This window comes from Crassostrea angulata, chromosome 7 (genome assembly GCF_025612915.1).
Source record: "Crassostrea angulata isolate pt1a10 chromosome 7, ASM2561291v2, whole genome shotgun sequence".
Lineage (NCBI taxonomy): Eukaryota > Metazoa > Mollusca > Bivalvia > Ostreida > Ostreidae > Magallana > Magallana angulata.
The window spans coordinates 41,789,585-41,813,595 of record NC_069117.1 but is presented as its reverse complement, the minus strand read 5'-3'; the positions used below and the strand labels follow the sequence as shown (position 1 = coordinate 41,813,595).

The window sequence follows — 24,011 nt, the reverse complement described above, 5'->3', positions numbered from 1 at the left end:
CAAATTTGTATTGAGAATTCACATAATAAACAATTTAATCTCCTAAAACTTTGAATTCTCTGTAAATTTACTTGCATGAAATTTAAACTTCTCTCATCTTGAGATAACGGCACGTGTAAGACGACAAATAGCCCCAAATGGGTCTGTCTTTCAATGACCCAATTAACTACACGCAATTTACTGCAATTTTTAGATCCCCTTGTCCTCTGACTTTTGATAAAACTGATCAACTCATAATTAAACGACATGTGAACCCATAAATTGACAATTAATAAGGATTAAAATATTTATTTGGCTTTAAAAATACGACATGCATATAAACAGATAAACATCGTAACATCTTGACGGCTAACTAATGACTACCGACCAGTGCACAGCCGATGATTACTGTTCACTGTGAACAGTTCTTACAATTTAAGTCCAAAGTTGGACAAATTCTAGGTAATGAAAATCGCTCAAAACTAAATTTAATAATTTAATAATAATTATTCAAATGATTTTTTTTCATTCAAAGAATCCGCCTAAATTTTTACCCGTAGATTAAATTGATATAATTGTGATTCCGCGGAATTATGACCCCGTGAAAAAAAATACGTCTACAGTATCTCTGTACATTTATCAATTAATGTCTTTATTATTCTGTTGTTTTATTTTTAACGACATATATAACAGCCAATCAGGAAAGGTCTACCCCAAAATATGACGTGATTCATTCACTTTTGGTCTCCATTTTCTAGTTTTGTCGGTTTAAAAAGCAGTTGACTGAATTCGGAGTATGATTTTCATGAAAGTAACGATTGTATCGTAATTCGTGTAGATGATGCACGAGTTTACACAAAAATTAGTAAGTGGCGAACGAATTTATTTTTACCAATTAATTTTTATATGAATCGCTGCAAGAAAATCGTGACAGATAAGTCGGTCTAAAAACTCAAAATGGTTACCGTGACGAACGTTTTCATTGTTATATTACTTGGAATAAATTTTATTGTAAAAGAAAATATTTCTTACGTCAGGTGCCTGTGTTTGTTATCGGTATACAAATGTTAACTTTGTTCGGTAATTCAGCAGTTTGAGAGTTTTTGGGTTTTTTCATAAACCTTGTATAACAGATCCGTCTGACGTGTAGATTTTCCCTTGGATCACAAGTTTAACAAAAATCTATAATTTAAATTATCTACCTAAATATAGTTGTTTTGATTTTCCCGATTAGTTGTTGTTTTTAAAATTTTCCCTTGGGGTCTTATTTTACATAAATACCGTTGTGTCAATTTTCTACAATTATGAAGAACAGTCCCGGTCGGGATTTAGTAAAATTTAGACAAAGTATCAGGCAAATGCAAAAAGCCGAATTTTAACATGCTAGATTGAAACAACTAATTCAAACCCATAATTTTGGAACATATTCAAGGAAAACGTGGACAATTATAAATTCAAACTTTCAAAACCCCATGCTTTCAGTACTCTCAGTACTTTGATCTCTCGAAGTGAAATCACGGTCCTGATTTTTTCTCTCTATATATCAAAGCAAAGGATAACTGCACTTAAGGACATGTGATATTTTCGAGAAAATAAACTGTAGAAAGAAGAATTTGTGTTTCAATTGCAGAAATGGTCAACATGGAATACGAGGTTGGAGAGATTTTAAAAGAGTTATAAATTTTGCTATGTGAATATCAAGACAATTTTTCGCCAAATCAGAAGCGCTGGCATCTCATCAAACAGACACTAAATGATACAAATTCAAAAAAAAAAATCGAACAATTTTACATCTCAATCATTGACTATTTGTCACGATAGGGTTATATAGTGAAAATATACGTCTACTTTGTAAAATAAAACAAAATTAAATTTACTAAAATAAGATATTCATTAGGTCTTGTTTAACAAAAGAATACATAACAAAAATGTTTTTAATTAAAATTAAACATCATTTAGCTAATTGAACAAGTAAGTAGATGTGTTACTCAAAATCATCGTTTCACCGTGCACCGAACAATCAATTGAAAATTGGTGTCATTTTTAAAGCTCGAGAGGTCATACAAGACTCGGCCTTGTTTTAAAGTTTATATGTTCTCTTATAAATAATATCATGGCTGTATTGATTCAATGAACTTAAATATGCACTGTGAAATGAGTCTCTGAAGTAAACACAGTCGGAAAAAACATGATCATGAAAAGATTTTCTTTCCTTATAGGCCATAAAATTCAAAGAAAATTTGAAACGTTTCACTAATAATTCGATAATTGTAATGCCATAAGTCTAATGTGATTTAAACCTTACCTACATGTCCCCTTTTTCTCAAAGTGACTTTTCAATTACATTTCAACAATTGTGTCGTCATTCAAAATGAAACGACCATATTAATAAAATTAAAATTGTTGCATGAACACTATCTTTACCTAGAGTTGTCTGTGGTTGATGTTATGATATGATGTCTTAGTTTAAATAATACAGGTAAAATATAATAAAAGCAGTGTAAACAGAAGACTACAGTCTATACTTCAACATTTTACAATTATTAGATTTCAGCTTTTTGTTTTCTGTTACACTGGGTTTTTTATCGAAGAAAGATAAACTGGGCGTACATATGTATTACATTAACAGAAATCATATCAAAATGTATAAATGCATAAACAAACTCGTTTTTAGTTTTTTATTATGTAGATTGCATAGATTTTTAGTGAACCCTAGCTTTCTTCCTCATACATCTGTATGTGCATTTCCATCTCCAAATGCTTCAAATCCAATAAAACCGGAAAATCCCTGCTGGTTCTAAAAAAAAAAATAAGAATAAATTACAGCATTGCTGTTGCATTTAATTTTTTTTTTAAATATAAAAATAAATAAATCTCACTTTTGGTTTTTTTTTTCAAAGGCGCCTAATATTAAAAATACTTCTTTTTATGATAAAATAATTTCCTGTTCTACAATCACAAGGTTTGTCACTGTTGCCATTTTGAAGTTTTTGGATTTGCTCATCTGCCACGATTTTCTGGTCCCGATTCATGTATAATTGACAGATATCTCCGTTCCCTCTTATTACTTATATGTGTATACTTTTGCATCACCCAATTGAAAAAAACAAACTTAACCACTCCTTTTTTTTTTAATTATCCTCCAAATTCAGGCTACTGTTATAATATATATAAAAAACCAAAAAAGGGGGCGGAGTTTTGTGAAAATAGATAAAATAAAATTCCGCTGCTTCATTTAAATATTTCATATGTTCAACTTTTTAACGTCAGATGCCTAAGGTTTTTCTTACAATTTCATTGTCCAGCAATTCGTCATTATTAAAATCCTGACTGTTCATACCGCAGTCGGAAATGATTCCATTTTCTCGTTCGGAAGGAGTTTGGAGAAGTTTTACCTCGGATGATTCGCGGTCTTTTATGGTGTAAATGTGCTAGAAATGAAAAAACACCATGCGTTCAAAAGTTGCATTGTTTCAAAAATAGTTTATTTAAAGAACAAGGAAACTTGAAGGGATATAGACATAATTTGAGCTCAAGATTTGAAATTTCATTTTTTCATATCTAATGTTTAGAATGGTTAATATGGGTACATTAAATGCTTTGTCAAAATTTGAAAGTCAAATATTTAGTTTATAAGCAAGGTTTGAAATTCTTTGTTTTGTTAACAAAGTTCGAGCCTTGTAATTGTTTACATAAGCGTTTTATTGGTGGAAGTTTTAATCAAATGTTTCTTTCTTCTCTTAATGATATTATTTATGAGCACATTGAAACAGTTTACTTTGTTTGCCACAAGTCATTTTGTCAAAGAAATGCTTAGTCCATACATTACATTATTTGTAAACAAATATAAGACGAGCTTTATTTACATAATAATTATGTTTTACCTCTGTATTTCTCTTAACTTAATTTATAGATCTGACATTCAAATTCTGATCAATTATTCAAAATGCACTAGTAACCATTTTATACATGAAAAATAAAAAATAAAATGTTGATCTAAAATTGTGTCAAGTCCTTTAATACTGTTGACTGAATGGCATATGTTATTCATCCACCTTTCCAGACCTTTCAGTAAATACTCAATTAACTGAATGGTAAAATTGCATCCTGTAAGAACAGTGTAGTGAGTTGTAAACATTACATTGTTATTAATTCCAAATGACACCAAACGATAAACAAGAGGCCCATGAGGCCACATCGCTCACCTGAGCAACACTGGCTTTTTATGAGTGTTCAAAGGATATTGTGCCATATGGCTCCTCGGTAGAAAAACAAAAAAAGAATACCATAAAATAAACTATTTAGGGTCTTCCGTTTCCAACGGAAGACCCTCTTGTTTTTCTTCGGTTTCTTTTTATTATTATTTTATTTTATTTTTTTCTGACTCCTTCTCGGCTTTATATCTCAAAAAGTTTTCATCCGATTTCCATGAAATTTTCAGAGCTTTTGTAAAATTATCATGCCTCGACGATCTGAAAGTTTCAGCATTTATGTCACTTCCGTTTAAGTTTGACGGCCATTTTTAATTTTTGAAAAAGTGATTTTGTCTGGAGGATTTCTCCAAAAACTTTAAAGATATCGCTTCGAAATGTTAACTGATGATAGATGTATCAATTCTATGATGTACTGGGGGGGTTAAAATTTTATTCATCGATTTTGCTCAAAACCGGAAGTAGTTCCAATTTTTATAAATTTTCATTTTTTTGATCAAAATAAGACAATACCACAGTCTTATAGAACTTGCCATGGTGAATTCAAATTTGAAATTCGTTTGAAAATCGGACAGTGCATTTCAGAAATATCGGGGTTAAAAAATTGATTTTTCCGGAAATTTTGATTTCGCGTCCTTGGTTTAAAAAATAGCGTAATGTTCAAAGTAAAATTAACTCGTACGAACAAATAATTGTTAAGTCGTACTTGAACACATTCGGTATTTTTTTTGTTAAGTCGTTCTTGAAATCAGAAAGGTTTTTGTGAATTCGTACTTAAAATTATTCGGATTTTGTTAAGTCGTACCAGGAATAATTCGTTTTTTTTCATCTTTTTTATTTAAATTACTCTTGTTATTGGTTTAAGAGCTCTGCTTCTTACAGAAACTTCCAGCTTTACTTCCGACATTAACGGAAGATCCACTCGTTGCTTTGCAACGAGCTTTGCTCTAGTTTACACTTATTTTCCTACACTTAATCTTTGACATTGTACCCTTATGAAATACCATTTTTACCAAAAATTAGATCCTTTGCAAGATACCGGTATAAAACTAAATTTTTGGTGGGGGTTCACAGTTAACTTCCAATTCCTTTTATTTTAGTTCTCCCCCCTATTTTATAAAACGATCAAATTATATACATGTATGAGAATATGCATATAGGTACATATTCATCTTCAACTACATTGTACTAGCTAGTTATTGTATTTTATTTTTAAAAATCCTATATGTGAAAGAAAAAAATTGCAACTCAAGGCACTCAGATTAAAAACATTCAAAAATTTAATTGGTCTTCCGCATTATGAACGATTGTTGTTTACCAGGCGTGAACTCGTGCGACGTTTTATAACCTAGCTGCAGGTCTGTAGCTCTCGGTCTGAAAAATTCGGATGGACGACCTGGGAGCTACAGTGCCTCCCATAGAAAAAAAGTGCAATTTACGGCGCACAAAAAAATGCACTAGTTTTGGACTTATCAATATTGATTTATTTCTGAGCACATTCTGTACAAATATTTGATTCCTAAAAATTCTTCGGACATTTGACTACAGCTATCGTCACTTTACTTGCCTCTGATATTCTTTTAAACACCATCACCAGTTCCGTGAAATGAAGAGTTGCAGTTTGTTTAAATGTAAAAATGGCGACTCTCGATCTCGACGTGAATTTAACAAACTTCATTTTCCCAGGTCGGGAACTGTGTTTCGGGGAAAGTCTGAGGCAGGTAAAGAGACGACATCAGTAGAAAATTGCAAGAATAATTTAATGTTACTAAATTTTTTTACAGAGTTTGTGTCTAAATAAGGTAAATCAGTCCAAAACTATCGCAGATTTTTGTGCGCTGTAAATTGCAGATTTTTACTATGGGAGGCACTGTAGCTCCCTGGTCGTCTATCCGAATTTTTTTTAGCCCGGAAGCAACAGACCTGCAGCTATTTATAACCTTACTCACTTGATCGATGAATACATTCGAATGAAAAATGTTGTCATGTGATATGTTAAAGAGCTATTACATGTATAATCAATGCATAGGTGTCGGAACTGGGTGGAGTCCCCCCCCCCCCCCCCCCGACTTTTTTTTGCAAAGTTTGACATAGCCATACTCAAAATCTTTTTTTTTGGCTTGTCAAGATTTCTGATAAGATCTAGGTCCCCAACCCCACCCCTCTCGATGAGCCTCAGACTGCAATTTATTGACAGGCATATCACTCTGTTTTACTAAGGCCCACCCTTTTTTTCATCTTTATTCAAAATCAACGTTAACAAATGGTTACAAATCAAGATGATTTTCCTCTGTAACTTTTTCTTAAAAATAGCGATAATACATTTATCCCCTTAACAGTAATGTTTTAAACTGTTTTAAAGACGTCGTTTTAATTTAACTGTGTCTGAAAAACCAAAAAAGTTGGTGTGGTTTCATCGTATAAGGAGGGGGCCCCAAAATGTTGTTGGAGGATATCATCCCTTAATTTTTTTTTATAAGTATCTAACGTTTAGTGAAACATTTCTAGTGATAAATCCAAAATTCAGTGTCAATCGTAGAATTATAAGCAAGATACAGAACTCACAATTCTGCTTGGTTTGAGTCAATTTTTTGTTCACAAGAGATAATTACATTCAACTTAAGATTTTTAAACTTAGTATTTCCTATTCAGAATGAACAAAATAATGGCCTCATTTCTGTGAGCAAAGCTCTGTATCTTGCTTATATTTCGAAACTTGACACAGCTGAATGTGGTTAGTAAAGAGGAAATTGTAAACAATTAAAACGAGGAAACATGCACTAAAACAAAGAAAGAACACAATTTATTTTTCATAATATATATAATTATATATATATATACCTATATATTTCTAGCAGCAAAAACAATCACCGTTTAGGATGAAAATGCAGAGCATCTTAACAAAACACGTTGCACTATACCTGTAATCAGCCATAACGTACATGTAGAGATCGTACCGAATTACCAATGGAATGTAAAGTATTTATAAAAATAATAATAATACGTTATTAGTGCATCAGATTTTGCTTATTTGGCACAGGTAAACAATTAACTGTCTGATTTACCGAAGTCAATTTTTGATTCGATACGTAAAAATTCCAAAATACAGGCGATATTTCCCCTCAAGTTAAAAAGCATAAACGAAATTCAAAACAACGTAAAACCACGGTCACGAGTGAAAATGTCAACGCATTGAAACATTTATCCTCAATTCACTTCACGAAATCGGCACAAATATATTTAGCATGATTCAAGGATCCCTTCACTCGTAAACTGTTGCACAACAAGCATATTCATCTTTGTCAGTTTGACCCGTTTGTCATGCGTCAACATTCAAACATGGCTGCTTTATACAAAGAACTTTCGTTTTCGATATGGAATACCGAACCCAAAGTTATAAACTGATTGACCACGATTATCACTTTATTTTTATTTTCGTAAATTACTCAAATTTGAAACAGAATTCGCCGATAATTTTTGCAATTTATATTTTCCTTTACATAAGGATTATTTATGCAAAATTACGTTGAATTTGACTCAGTAGTTCTTGAGAAGAAGATTTTTTAAAATGCACACCCCCTTTTCTACAGTTTCGAGGTTTTCACCGTTTTAAATAAAGATTGGTCTTTCATTTCTGCAACTTATAATCACCTTTCTATAGGGTTGCTTTGTACCAAATTTGGTTGAAATTGGCCAAGTGGTTTTAGAGAAGAAGTTTAAAGTGTGAAAAGTTTTCAGACGGACGGACAGACGGACGGACGGACAGACGGACGACGGACAAAAGGGGATCAGAAAAGCTCACTTGAGCTTTCAGCCCAGGTGAGCTAAAAACACAATATCAAGAAAATGAAAAAATGTTCTGAACACAAAACTTTTTTTTTTCGATATCAAACGAAAGAGGTATCCAAGCCACAAGATTACTCAAGTAGGGCTCGTCAAAAAAAAGCTACACATCGAGTTTTTGTTAAAAATACCTTTGGAACAAGCTGTAGCCTTTTTAGAGTCACTTCGAAAGCACCAAACAGCACGGCCAAAACCAGACCGCCAATCAGAATGTAGAACACTCCGGCGACGTTACTGAGAGATAGAGATCTCTTCCCTGACGTCTCCTATCATAACAACATCATGATCAAAATATCGAATCACAATGAAACGACAAAAAAACTAATATAAAAGGCTAAAACAGACACAGTAGCGAGACAAACTTTGTGTATTTTTTCGATGAATCAAAACAACTGCAATTTCTTTACATCAATATAAATGCTGGGTTTTTTTCCTGTGATCATGCGCTTTGGTGTTGAAAATACAAGGTCACATGACACGTTCAAAATAAACTGGCATTTTAACATCTAAATATAAATACACATAAGTTGTTATACAAAATACAAAATGTTTGCTTTACGTCTTTCCCACCCATTCAGATTAATCTATTGAAAACAAAAATGCTTTGCTCTGATACACGATAAATCTTTTATACCATTCTTTTGACACAATGACGATATTTAGTACTTTAACGAAGCTAGATGGTGCGTCCGTTCTCAATTCCAATCAACCCTCCTTTTGTAGATAGTCAATGCAGTTTGGATATCAAATAAACGAAGTAAGATTTTTTTATGCAAACACGTAAGCGAACGGCTAGGCGTTTTAAAACTCACTACTACATTCATATAGCTTCATATTATAGAGATAAATCAAATAAATATAAATCACATACAAGTAGCATAACGTATTTTGGTTATTAATTTGATTATATCATTAAATATAAAAATGATATTTTTTTGTAAAACAACATGATTAATTATACACAAAAGGTGGTATGTAAATTTTGATCAAGGTGCTGCAGAGTGACTGAAGCTAGATGCTTATTAAAATGTATGTATCTTAAGATATACTTTATTCTACACATTAATACTGGTTCCTACTGTGGAATCATTTAAATTCGTGGGGGCCAATTTTTGTGGATTATGACCTTTTTGCTGATTCGTGGGGGTGTAATTTCGTGGATGTGTCGGTTACCGTTTCAGCAACAAAGATAACTCTTTCTAAAACTGTTTTCGTTGAGGATTTAAATTCGTGGGGGAGGGCTACCCAAGAATACCACGAAAATTGAGCCACAACGAATTCTAGTGATTCCACAGTATATGGAAGTTGTATCGTTGTACTTCGATGATGTAGCTTGTATGATGTATTTTATACACTGCTGGTGTAGCTTGTTCGTGGTCGTGGTAAAACTGTACTTTGATGAAGTAGTTTGTATGTGGTATTAGACTATACTTTGACAATGTAGCTCTTTGAGGTTGTAGTATGTTTGTAGTATCCCTGATCCTTTATCATGAAGCTGTATGTAATATTACTGTAGCTTGTATGTAACATAACTACATCTTATATAATATGTAATATTACTGTACTTAATGATAAAGCTTATACATTTTTAGCACAATTTTTCCTTGATGCTGTAGCTTGTCGTTAGATTACTAGAATTTGATAATGTAAGTTGTATGCATATTGTTACTGAATTCTTATAATGTAGCTTGTATGTGTAGTAATGTTGTACTTAAATGGTTTAGGTTGTTTGCATAGATTAAATGTTTGTAATGAAGTATTACTGTATTTTGAAGTTGTTAATTGAATTTAATATCAGTGTAATTTTGAGATACGTATAAACAGACCTGGTTGTCGGGAGCACACTGAGACTTATCTTGCCACCATCGTCTTTTAAGTCTATGTAGAGTTCCGTCCTCCTTTAGCTCCAGAACAACCAAATTCAGCTCGTCTCTAGTAATGTATAGAAAAAAAAAACTTACAGTTAAGCAGATTGTTTTATCTTTAAAGAAATTGAATTCGACTGGAGCATATATGTACATAATGAAGGTGTCGTGATTTTAGACCACAAAGACAGAGTAATATATGTCTGAAAGAAATGCTAACTAATGTACAAATTTAGCTCAAAGAGCATCATTTCATACACATTGTGTTCCAGGTGATAATGGAATCCATGACATATTTTGTTCTACCTCTATATCAGATGATACTAAATAACTTTTAGGTGACGGCACGCATGTTTTTTTTTTTCATTGATATAATTTTATGTTGTGCAAAATCATGAACAGGCACAATCGCGTTTAAAGACGATGAACCTTCTTCATCTCTACAACCCATACACTGAAGAGTATAAATTGTTATCTCTATAATTAAGAAGAATACCTCAGAGCTGAATTGAGTGGTGTCGCTATGCCGAAACCCTTCGAGTTGAGATTTCTTCCTACTTTCATTGTATCACAAGGCTCGCGGCTATTAGCGTATTCGTTTGATGTCGATTCCAAAAGGAAAGCGTATTTTCCTTTCGAATTTCTAACTCTTTTTATCCCTTCAGCCACGGTTTCAACAAAATAGTGATCGTTGAATTTCATAAATTCGCCCATTTTCCGGAATGTTGGAACCTTTGACATCTACAATGCAGTGGATTTTTTGCTATTTTAACGGGATATTCACAAATACTTGCATTTTTTACAAAATGTTCAAGAATTACATTATTATTAATACATGTAGTTCGTTTGATAAAATCTCATTTCGGATTAAGATTAAATTTATCCTTTTTCATCAAATATTTGTCTCGCATCTGGATGCATGTGATTGATATATAAGTAGTTCTTATAAATGCGGTTTAAAATCCATGTTTGGTTATTGACACCATTTCAGAGAAAATATTGATATCGTAACATAGAAGAAAAAAAACCTTTATTGTTTTTATTCATGATTAATTCATGCATGAATCAAAGCTATGTATTTTTTTAAGTATAGTACAACAAAATTCCTTTTTAGATGTATTTATTTTCCAAAAATATAATTATATGGAAGTTAATGAGCACGATACATTACTAAGCAATACCTCAAAGAATTCACGAGTAGATCCGGATCGCACCGTGCCATACTTGATTTCTGTCTGAGTGGCTAGATCGTCTGCGGACGCTATTGGCGTTACTAGGCGCTCTATGGTGAGGAAGGCGGCGAGGTTAGCGGTGTAGGTAGAAATTATGATCAGGACAAAGAACCACCACACCGTGCCGATAACACGCCCTGACAGAGATCTGGAAAATGTATAGTGTTCCATATTGATACAGAAAGTTAATAGATGTTATGTTCATTTATACTGAGCAAATACTGGTATTGTTTGAAAATGGTGAAAATATCTAGGATTTGGATTAATTCATTTGTAAGACTTTAAAAGCTAGTATTTTCATCTTCATAATGATAAATCTAAAGAAAATGACAATCTGTTTCTTAGTTTTTCATCTATGTATACGTTTTACGAGTATAACTCGTAAAAGTTATTGTATGGTATGACGCAACATAGTGTTGGAACCAATTTTCGCCAAAGACACTCACGTCAATCAATTTAACAATCTTTGTTCGATGTATATGGACAAAACTTGCGTAAAATGAATTTACAAAAATGGGTCAAAATAATTTGTGTTACAGGCTCCAATACTGTATGACAAAAGAGATTATTGTACGAATTGTCTGTTTTATTACCAAAACTATACATTAACGAAAAATTGTTACATTTCTGTGAGATTAATTAAAGATTTAATATTATTGATAGCAAATAATAGTATATATATCTCATCTTGACTTTGTGATACTTATAAAGTATTTGTACACTAAGTACCTTGGGCATGCATCGCTGCCTTGTAACATTAGAGCTCCTGCAGAGAACCAGAAACTGTTGACAAGTGAAAACTCGTTTTCGTATTTCAATATGCTTCCCTGAATTAATTTCCGCCATTCATAGGGACTAGCCCTGCACACAAAGAATAACCCGACGCTCACGGCCGCATACGCAAGAACAATAAACATCCATATTTGAATAGAAAATGGCTTCATAAACGAAAATACACCAGGCTTTTCTATTTCGGGCTTCTTGATCATTATACTTATTCCGACGTCCATGAATGGTTTGGTGAAGTCAACAACGTTTTCTCTTTTTAGAGTTATTGTGAGAGGAGCAACTGCCATATCCGCAACCTGAAAAAAATCATACTCAAAATCAAAAATAACCACAAATGAATCGATATATAGAAAACACACAAAAAGTCATACGACTTTGAAAAGTTCTGTCTTCGTACAAAATTTACAAAAACAATTTTTTTTTATGAGACAATTACAATATTTCATTTACGGTAAGTTGATATCGAGGAGAGTAAATAGTGTCTTCTTTACTTCTTTTTTAGTTTAATTTTATTTTATTTTATTTGCGGTTTTCAGAGGGGGTGGTATTTTTACATACTCCGTCGATTAATTCTCCCATAATGCCGTTCCATTTTCCAGTTTTCATATCTTGTCTGCCGTATTGGTTGTCATGTACAAGTTGAAATCTGTATTTCAAATTCAGTCGTTCCGCTATCTTTTCCATCAAATCAACCATGAAACCTAGCGACATGTACAATTTATTAATTATCATATCTGTGTCATCTTTAATAAATACATTGATATTGATATTCGTGTATCATATAATGGAAAACACTAAAAATAACGTTATGCTCTCGGTAGTAATAATTCTTTGCGTATTTATCTATAATTTAATTCTAGTTGTAACGCAGCATTTGATTGGATAGAAAAGTTTATATGTATAAACTGGTTCGCTCTCAATTTGTACAGTAAATTACAGAAAATTAAATTAAAAGGATTGAGCACAATATCTAACCAAGTTAAATTCGTATAATCTGGGTTGAAGCAGTTTACGCTTTTCATAATCCGCTTCGAGGATTATAAAGCGTAAACTACCCCGATCTAGGTTATACTCGTATAACTTGGGTAGACGCTAATTTCCTTTTTTAGATATGAGTAACAAAAATATAACAGATGTTTTTGAATTAATCAGTATTAAAGAGTTAACCCCACTGACACGAAAAAATAATGCAACAATAAAGTTACCATATATCACAAGGGTAAATTTTTAAATATACATGTATATTGTATTCCGATTGTAAATGTAAGCGATATTTACAATTTCTCAAGAAAGTTATATGTGACAAATACCAATCATCGACTACGAGTATTTCTTTTGAGAAAACTCTTGAATCGAATTACAAGTCTCATAAAAAGGTCATCTGTAGCATTGAGGTAAGTCTTAATTATCACACTAGCAGCAACAGTTACTAATGATCTACCTTCAAATCGATTGTTGTAATTTTTATCGGATGCATTCCCTCCTTTCTTGTACTGAAGAAATGGAGCAACCTAGAGGCAATTAAAAAAAAAGATGTAATATCATCTAGTTTATGTTCATTAGTGAATTTATCTGTCTTTGGGGTTGGGGTAAAAATGGGACTCACCAGAATCGTGGTAATTCTAATGACCCCGTCACGTCTCGTGAAATTACTTTGATAAAAGTTGTTCTCGTCTTCTCCAACAACCGTAAAGTGCCCCTTAGACCATTTGCCGATCTTAATTCAATGAAAGTAAAATCATTAGGCTCACATTAGGTACGTAACCAAGGATGTACATATACGATTTTATCCTTTCAAGATAGTATATTTTATATTCTCGCTTTCATTCACATGCAATAGCCATGAAAGACTTAGTACATGTATATTGACCAACTGATTATAAAAGATTGTGAAATATTTTAACCTTAACATGATAAAAAATGAGTTGTTGCCATTTTATAAAACATCAACTGATAAATAACACCTCTCTCTCTCTCTCTCTCTCTCTCTCTCTCTCTCTCTCTCTCTCTCTCTCTCTCTCGTTCTAGACATAGAAGGCTTTAAATTAATTGATGACTTCTTACCCTCAGCGGCGGCTGGTTAAGCCCCACCCTGGATACATGTATCTCATAGTTCTTCCTGTACCCATTCTCATCAAAGGAGACTGGTCCCGTTAAACCGTTGAACTCTACCTAAACAAAAGTTGGGATACAAAATATTATTTTTTTTTAAATTCATAGATCAGTTAAATAATGTGTCGAGCCATTTCATTTCTATCCAAAATGACATTATTTTAATGTAGGTGATATTTTCTTTCCTTTGTAAATCTAATTGCTTGTGGTTGATGGTGTTATCACCTTCTTGTATTTTTTTTTCTACATGAGATAATAACTTACTTCACCTCCATTTTCCATTAACCTATTACTGGTTTGTGTAAAGCTTTCAAAATAAATGAATCTAGACGATTAATGTTATAACCAATCATGTTTACCGACTTGAGTTCCTTCAGGATGTTTTGACCATGCTGCCAGGGAACAAAACCGTGTTCATTATTAAAGCACTGAATCCCTTTAAGGATTACATCGCCGTAGAAATTATACATCTGTGTCCTTCGGAAGTTTTCTTGAAACACGGAGTCTTTCTTGTCTAGCATCCTTCTAAAGGCGGTGGTAATAAGTTCCATGGCGTCCACCGCTAGGGCTGCTTCCGACTACAAGGGGAGACGGAGACACTTAGAGGTCTGCTCTCAGAAACCTTCTCACAATGGACTTATTATTGCACAAGAAGATTGCGGCTTTATATTTGTATTGCTGATATTCAAAATCATAATTGCTTTATATCTTCATTTTCTATCAAGCTTAAAGACGTCTTGATTGTATATAGATCTCAAGGATACGCCAAGTTATATAGGTCTATATTATAACAACAAAATCTTTTAAACATTCGTTCGGAAGAATATTTTCATGTATATTTAAAAACCATAATGTAGTCTGTAACTGCAAAATTAGAATTAAAGACGCTATATACACTAATACTCGGGGATATTAAAAAGTTTACATATCACATTCATGTAAAGTAACTGCATAAAGTAATACAGAATTAGAACCCTTAAAGGGGCATGATCACGAGTTTTGTCAAATTTTAATTTTCTATTTTTGTTGTTTACAATGTTGAAACATTTCTTACGATCAACCAAAAGTCAGTCCGGAAGTTATAGGCAAAATACATAGCTTACAATTCCTTGTCTCGTGTTATATTTTTGTTTAGATTCATTGGTTCAATATACAGGTAAACAAAAAAAATTCAAACTAAATTTTTTTGTCTGCAAATTCGTTTTGAACATCATTGAACAGTTGCTAGCGTTGGTCACATTCATTTTAAGTCTAAACCTGGAATTTTCATTTAACATTCAAAAAGTAAACAAAAACATGACCCGAGATTTGTTTACATAACAAAGAGTTGTAAGCTCTGTATCTTGCTTAATACTCGACGACAGACACCCAGATTTTGGTTGACTATTAAAAATGCCTAATTGAGGCATTGTAAACGTTAAAAACGAAAAAATAAATTTCGAACAAATTCATGACCACGCCCATTTAAGTGTGCAGTGTTAATAAAACATCCTTAAGTAATGAGACTGTTGGGTGGGTGGTAACTGTATTTACCATCAGGGGGTGGCCAGCCGCTGGGTATATAGCTTGATTGGCAGTTCTCCATTTCCGTAAGAACGACTTTACATTTGGTTCCTCCGTGTTAACCAAATCAAAGCCAGTCACGTTCACCCCGCCGTGCAGAAAATGTTTAAAATTCAGTTTTGAAAAATCCTTTTAAAAAATGGTCAAGAATTAGAAAATAAAATGTATAAAGGGAAAATGTTTTAATTTGTTAATTGTGTTTGCTGTATCATACCATTGTAGCAAATAAATAGAAGTATTCCTCTTTGTTCATTCCCACTTCTGCAAGCTGAAGAAAATTGTTACATCAATAAGTTTTCTTAAACTTTGTTTTCATATTTTGCAAATGTACTAGTAACAAGTTATATAACAGATAATGTCATTTCGATCGTATTTCATACAAGTTGACTTTTTATTTACTTAAAAAAGTAATGTTTCTAACAAGAGGAATGTATTAAACCAATAAAAATTTGAAATACTAGAAATGATCATAGTGAAAACCATTGTTTACATACTTTCAGATTTCCTCAACATTTTGACGTATAAATCAATTCTTCTGAGCATCAGTTAGCAAAAAAACTTATTCTTCTAATTTGTTGCATTCTTTGTATATTCCACATTATCCTTCTTACATAACAGTCGTGAAATTTGCAAAGTTTTTTGCTCAAATTAAAATCTGTCTGACACTTATTGCGGTCATAACGCATAGTTTTATTGCTCAAGCCAAAATCTGTCACAATGACAGTATTCTGGCATTGAACAAAAAATCAAATCACGTTTAGATGGTAATTAAGAAAAATATACCTGTTTCATGATTAATTCGTATGCTTCCTGGGACGACAAATCGAATATGATGTTCAGGATGTTTGGGTCACCGTTCCTAAACCTAATGGAATCTATAAACCTGAGCTGCTCGTGCGCGTGGTTGATATCAGAGAGGCGTATGGCTAACATTGTTTCCTTGTTGGTCATGTCTTCGTAAAAGGCACTCATTACTTCGTTAAATCGTTGTAATCCTAGAATAAAACCAATACACGAAATTGGTTAATTTAATTAGCGAGCATTTTTTTTTCTGGTAATCCGTTAATAAATTAAACTTACAAGAAGTTTTCGTAGAGAAACAGATGTGAAATGGTATGCAAAACAATGGATATGTCTTCTAAAAACAATCCTAGTATGCAAAATATCAAAACATAATTCTCTATGTATATTTGTATGTAATACATACATATTTGAATATACATCTTTGTTTATGTATATGCACTATTGAGGCTATGGGCGAAAAGAGACTTAAGTATCAATGTTTGATTTATTTTTCACGTAGTACTTAATCAGTATTTGATTATACATTTAGTTAAAGAAAAAACTTCACAAAATGCAAGTGAAAAAAGCATTTTATCATACAAAATCGTCCCATTTTAAAATTTTTGCAAAAAATAAAATATGGCATTCGCGTATTATATTAAAAAGACCATTTGCTATTTCTAAATTAGATGAATAGGGTTAGACACTAATGTACTGCATCTTATCTGAAAAAAATCAAGATGAATGTTTTGATATTTTTAGCCTAGTGCACACCAAAACCATCGAAACTTTGGACAGCAATGTGTTTTATATCCTTTGAACTAACAGATGTTCTGATAGTGGCCGAAGTCGATATACAAACTGACGCTACGGGCTTCAGTGAAATCAAATTGAAATAGTGATTGATTTGCTTAAAATAATAATGTTTGCGCTTGACACAGTTATGATGTAAAATTATGATACGGGGACTCGCTCTGCGCGTCCAAATCCAATTGATGGAAATATTACAAACTCGATCCCAACATCGCAGTGCGGTCAGAGACCCGATGATCGCTAGAATTAATTTGATTCTTAACTGTTTTACTGTTGGAAACATATTGCTCGTGAACAATGTGCCAATGGTTTGAACAACAGCGGACTGGTTTTAGTTCTCCTCTTGGAAGCTTAAAGCATCAATTTGTTTGATCAATGGCAGCTCGTTCCTTTTGAAAAGCGAGATGATAATGAATCAGTCTGAAATAGCTAGGTGTTCTTGGTAAATGACTTTTAGTTGATAATATCCGCTGTATAGTGCGTCAGTATTATTGTCTGTGTTAAAAAAGCAGAAGCAATAACGCAATGGTTTAAAAAGGGATTCTTTTGTCTTTGTGACTAATTTTTGTAGAAGATTAAATGCCTCTACTCCAAATTGAATCTGTTTAATTTCAGTATCGTTAGCAGGGATATTATGTGAACTTAAGCAGTGCAACTTTCGCAAATGATGGAGAGTTAGCACAATAAATGTAAGAAACCCATCAAATTATATATATGAGACTACTAAGCGCTATAAAAGAGCCAGAAGACATCTAAAACTACGTTATTTTTTTTTTAAATCTCATTAATTCCCTATATACTTGCCTTCGGTGGAGTCATATAAATATATCATATTTCTCCATCTGTAATGGCGTATCATGTCAACTATAGCCATTGTAAATGGTGGCTTCATGTGAATTTGAAAATTATTTTTTGGATCCACCACTTTGGTCAAGCATGGGCACACGTAGGGAACGTGGAACTTCCTGGTAAACGACTCGATCGTCTCCGCGGATTTGGTATCCTTGGAGCCAAAAAACAAGAAAACCCCGATCGCCATCTGATCACAGACTGTTAAAACGAAAGAGGATTGAAACGTAACATTAATTTTATTTTTAATCACTTCTTCTCCTCCTCTAAACCCAGTCAAATATTTATAGTTGTACACCTTTGCTTTTATGGTGAAATAATACATTTTTAAAAATATTTTTCGCTTTGCCCCTGAAGAATATCTCATCACATGCCCCATTTTTAAGTTTAATTAAGCTCTAAATCTTTTCGCTTAATCAACAAAGAACTGAGGTTCCAGGATCAGATAACATTAACGACAGTCTCGCCAGACTATCTCGGCTCTCTCGAGAATATCGAAAGATTTTAATTGTCTGAAACCTGGCAGATTTACCGACAGACTGTATAAATTTTTTATCTTCAATTTCATTAAATTGCAATTTTTATTTGATTAGCTCACAGTTTCATTTCGGCATTTGTTGAAGTTGAAGTTCTCCCTTACACATTTTGAAAAGATATATTTTAGTTTTAAATTAAAAAGCTTTAATTTTTTTTTCTTTTACAGAAATGCTCTGATTGCATTCGACTTCTTTTGAGATCTAATAAAAAATAAAAAGAATTTCAAAGCTTGGGCATTGAAATTAAATGTGACAAGTCTCGTCATATAAAATATAGTAGTTAACAGCAACTTTTTCCCTGCTTGGTTCGGTATCGCATAATCATTTGAGACAATAAAGATAAAAATGCAGATAATTTCCAATTACGTTGATCGTAATGATTCCTGTAAACCAATGCATGTAAAGCAACTGGGCACTGAACCAACGTTTAATTGTTTAATTGCTCGACATGCTTACAAATAAATAAGCCCCGTGACGCGTAAAAGCATGTAAAATCCAGGGCTTCGTCGATATTTGGAATTCTATTATAAACACGCAAATGCAATTAATTCTCGTAAAGTCTTATTCCCCAAGCAGCATAGAGATGTGGTTGAATGGTAAATGCTGTCGACCCTCTGAAATTTATTGTTTAAACTTGATCACGCAAGCTTGAGTTAAGTGACAAATGCACTCGTACACGAAAGCATGTGGTAGCTTCTTAACCAAATCTGACTTCTTTTTTATAGTCTATATCAGTCTCGGAATATACATGTATCATGCACATTATTGTATTCAAATCAGTATGTGATTATACTGCAAGAGACAAAAATCCAAGTGTTTGGGATTTAATATACCTTTAATATACCATTTCCTAAATATCAAATTATTATTTTTTTTTTGGGGGGGGGGGGGGGGAGTAGAAATAAACAACCAATTCTAAATTATTTCACAAATACATTTTTTTTCTTCTAAAATAACCATTTTAGAGGGAGAAAAGTATTCAAAACATCGTAACGGAGAGTATTTATATTGATGGACTTTGTAAATGAATGTGTCTATCGGGAAGCATCTGAAAAAAACTCTCTCCGAAACTCTCCAGCATTGACACCTACGTGAATTGGCGAGAAAACAACTGTTTCTGGTGTTCGTAATGTTCTCCAGTAGCTGAAGCTTGAAATTGAATTCTCGGGCGTTGAAGTTGGCGAACTCAAATTTAAACGCTGATCGCGGTTGCTGATCTGCATATCCATAGATTGTACCTAGAAATAAATATTCGATCAGTTCATTAGACCATTTTTTTTTTAAATATTTATTTTAGTGATTTTATAAAAATGAATTGAAGCGCATGCGTACCAACAGGAAGGTTAAGAGTCACCGGTACCCCTCGTTTGGTCCGAAACAATTGAGATCCCCATGTGCACCCTGTCGAGCATGAAAGAACTTATTTATTAATAAATTCATATTACATTTATATGTTTACTAGTATATATATATATATATAGAGAGAGAGAGAGAGAGAGAGAGAGAGAGAGAGAGAGAGAGAGAGAGAAACAATGAGTGTACAGTTATATTGTATACAAAAAAACAATAAGTGCCCAACTGTAAAATACGTTTCAATAAAAGTTCAACATATCAATTTAGCCTCCAAACGAATTTGAGGAATATCGACTATCGACTATATCTAAATAGCTGTGATTTTCAAAGGCATTGCATACTAAAAACGTGTGTGTTCCCTTTAAACGATGACTACGATGGAGCAACGTTTCAAAGTAGTTGCTTTCGATAATTGGTTCCAATTTGCAATAATTTTCCTTCCCGAAATGGAAAATTAAAAGGATAGAACTATAATTCCCGACTACATCTCTACCGGTCACATGTTCTCAATTCACTGAAAATATTAAAGAAACGTCACTGATTGGTTGTTAGCGATGCAAAACAAGATTCCAGTGCACGTTGAGGAAGATAAAAGGGAATTCTCTGAGGAATTTCTTTGTGTATTTACAAATTAGGCTTGATGCATGTTCGTCTTTTTTATACCTTGTACATCTTAATTGAGAGTATTCTACGATTCTACGTGTTATAACACCAGAAACTTTTTTTTGGTATTTGGTTATCGCAAAAGAAACGATTTCCAGCCCTTCATTTGTAAAGCATGTGCATTGCAAGTTTGCTCTTTTACTGTTAGCTTTGAACGTGTTTGCTTTTTATGAAATAAAAGATCTTTTTGACTTTGCTGCAGTTGTTTGACGCGATTGAAATCACTGATCACAATTTAACAATGCTGTCCTGCTTCCAAAATCCAAATACATGTACATATTATTTGCAAATCTGCAGACATAGTTTATGAAAACTAACATGCACTGCTGTCTTTTTTCTGGCAATTTTTACGAATTACTTTCTTTAATCAGTAATATAAACAAATATTATACACAAAGTTTATAAAATTGGAGAATTGTTATTTTCATCAAACCGAATATCTTAGCGGAGTATTCCTGTTTAAATAATATCAACCTAACAATGCTTGTCTGCAAATTTGGGCGTAGTAGTTATAGCATTTTACATCGATTTTAGAAACACACTTTTCCAAATCCATGATATATTCTCCTGTTGCTTTTTCATACAGAAAGAAGTACAAATGCTCAGAAACAACCAATTTGTGGATATGTAAGAGAGATCTTCAAAGCGATTAATATTCTACTTATTTAGGTCTGGCGGTATAGTAAGTTAGCAATGGGGAATTCTGATCTATGGAATGTTGCCTATTTTTACGTTTCTAATGCCAGGAATATGCAGCAATCTGATCAATGGTTTTTTATATGGTAGGTTAAAAAACTCTCCCTGGAAGTACACCAGATGATATAACTTTAGACCCCGATGTTGTTGCAATCCGTTCCCGTTGCCTGACTCTGCCGAATTAATCACCGAGTATGGTATAATACATGGCTTTTTTCATCTACTATGCACTGATCTTCAAAAGAAATGCATCTATTGCCCTTACGTTACTTCTTTGTTTTCTATTCAATGAAACCCACAATTTTATATGCACTGTACTCTCTTCTATTGAGATATGGATCCGAAAGAAAGGATCAAAGTAACCAGAGCTTCGGTTGTCCAACAGTTCAGTAATTGCATTTAACTATAGAAATTCGTGTAATGTTGGACTGTTCTCCTCATAAAAAGTTAATATATACAAAAGAAGAGCTGGAAAAAGTAGAAGTGAATGTTATCGATACAAAACCGCCAAATGAGTCGCTATTTATTATGTAGAACAGTACTTCAGAGACTTAAACTGTCCGGCTTTCAGCGCAGTGAAAGCCTTAAGTATCCGGAGTATAGTGGCAATAGGTAATTAGATAATACACTGTGATGCGAGTACAGTTTCTCTTGAATCATACTCTATTTGCATTTTCCCAAGGAAAAAAGTATAGATTTTCCATGACTGGATACGTTTATTCAAAGAAAGGCGTATGAAGCATATGATAGAGATTTTTATATTTGCTCAATTTAGGGCTTTATGTCCTATTGCTAATAGAAAAAGATCCAATAATTTCTGTATCTGCTCCATTAGATGAGAAAAACAGAGAGGTGCATACTGAATGCAATGAAATGCAAGAAATTCTGAAAATGCAATTCACTTCAGCGATGTAGCAAATCACGTCATATTATATAGCCTAGAGTTTTCGGAAAAACAGCTAGCTCGGGTTGTAATTAGGTGACGATGAAGAAAATAATCTTATTTTGCATATAACACAATATTGTATATTTCCTATGAAAGCAAAAGCCGCGGAACGTATTGTGTATGAAAATAGAACTTTAAAGTACCGCGGCCCACTGCTTGTACTATATATAGATTTTTTTTGGAAGCGTGTATATGTACTTACCCTGGCTTCGGTGATGATGATAATGATGATGATGGCTGTGCGATGAAGAGATAATGATGACTGAAGATGACAGAACAAAGATAATCGTAACTGTGGCACAGTGGTCTTTCTTCATTGTCGACTTCTGTAACACTGTTCCTTCTCTCTATCTCTGCAGGCTTTGTAAGTAACACGTGGTTCACGAACGCTTCATTTCTTTTTTTTTCTCCCCTTATTGATCCGAAAAGGTTTTTTTTCCAGTAAATTCGGATTTTTGATTCCCCCAAACTCTATTTGGTAGTAAATTTACACGTCATTTCGTCACCCCTTGCGAATTCGGTAATGATTTAATTTTGCGCTATTTCCATCACTTCGACATACAGTGAAATCTCCTTCTATGACTTTGCGGGGTTTGTATCATTCGAGGATTTTCGCCGATTATATCCTATTGATTAAGAATCCTTTCGTCTCTAGAATTATGGAGATTTTGAACACTTTCAATCTTTTTTTCAGTATTTCTCCAGGGGACCATTGTGGAAGCTGGTATACGTGCTTTTGGCCAAACTTTGAATCGGAAATAGGCAACGGTATCGAAATGCCGGTTCTTGTCTTGTATCTCGATCTCTATTGGGGCCCCATATGCGTGATTGTTGCCTGAGGTCTTTATACGGCTCTAAATGTCTTGTATCCAACAGAGGGTTATAAGATGCCCCGTTATGAACGTCTGTTGAATACATCATTTTTCAATTACCACTGTATCAGTCTATTCTTTTATTTCGTCTTTCATGAATTATAATATTTTACTATCAAAAAAATAGATTTATTGTAAAAGATTACTGATTTTTTGCAAATGTTCCTCATTGTTTTAAACAGGTAGTCATTTAAATTATGAAGAAAAGTTGTTAGCGTACTAGATAACAGAAAAGCAAGTACAGATATTATTGTTTTTATGTTTTTATTTTTAAATCCCATGAAGTCATAGTAAACTGTAAAATATCTTGGGTTTCTTTTTAAATTTTAAAAGAATATATCATTTCATCAAACGTTGGCATCATCACACTGTGAATAAAGATGAGTTTGGCAAAAACTGTAAACTGTAAACTGTTCAAGTGTGGACTTACGATAGAATTTTTCGGGATATCCTAGAATTCCTTCACGTTTATAATTATGACCACGCATACATCCCGCAAAACCAATCACATAGATGCTTGCAAAAACCTGAAGAGTAACAAGAGCTTTGAAGATCCTGATTTGTTATGTCATTGACAGCAAAATTTAAAATTTTAAAATAAAGTTTTTATAAATTGTCTTCCGCGCGAGCACTATTTATAGGATAAAAGAAGACCCTACTGTGGTGATTAATTAATTCTCAATCACAGATAATCTTGTGTACCAGTATATGAAATCATTATCAATTGTTTTCGGCTACTAGGAACGGTGCCCCGGAACTTTGCTTCCTTACTCTTACAAATTACACGCCATAGTAAAAGATGTTATAGACAGTTTGCTCATATTTCGCAACAAGCATTAGGCAAGTAAAATCACAGTAGCGACGAATTAAATCGTTTTGTTGTTGGAATGCTATTATTGTCGGAAT

The 24,011-nt window shown here is 33.1% G+C and overlaps 1 protein-coding gene across 1 annotated transcript; it reads right to left on the bottom strand.

The window, feature by feature from the left end:
- Positions 1-2,520: 2,520 nt before the first annotated feature.
- Positions 2,521-23,120, bottom strand: LOC128157394 (glutamate receptor 2-like). Its single transcript, XM_052819912.1, has 19 exons — positions 22,436-23,120; positions 19,908-19,976; positions 19,667-19,813; positions 17,995-18,240; positions 16,378-16,589; positions 15,809-15,862; positions 15,565-15,723; positions 14,391-14,609; positions 13,984-14,091; positions 13,526-13,636; positions 13,361-13,430; positions 12,478-12,620; positions 11,860-12,215; positions 11,080-11,278; positions 10,395-10,639; positions 9,860-9,965; positions 8,165-8,299; positions 3,270-3,410; positions 2,521-2,776 (listed from the first exon to the last, which is right to left on the bottom strand). Exons 1-19 carry the CDS (start codon positions 22,548-22,550, stop codon positions 2,705-2,707), a joined length of 2,907 nt encoding a protein of 968 aa, XP_052675872.1. The 5' UTR covers positions 22,551-23,120; the 3' UTR covers positions 2,521-2,704.
- Between the last annotated feature and the right edge of the window lie 891 nt (positions 23,121-24,011).

Coding starts and splice junctions, on each gene's coding strand:
- LOC128157394 (XM_052819912.1), bottom strand. CDS start 22,550: ATGAAGAAAGACCACTGTGCCACAGTTACGATTATCTTTGTTCTGTCA. Junction 9,966..10,394: donor CCACTCAATTCAGCTCTGAG/GTATTCTTCTTA, acceptor ATACATTACTAG/AGACGAGCTGAATTTGGTTG. Junction 8,300..9,859: donor AGTGTGCTCCCGACAACCAG/GTCTGTTTATAC, acceptor TTGTTATGATAG/GAGACGTCAGGGAAGAGATC.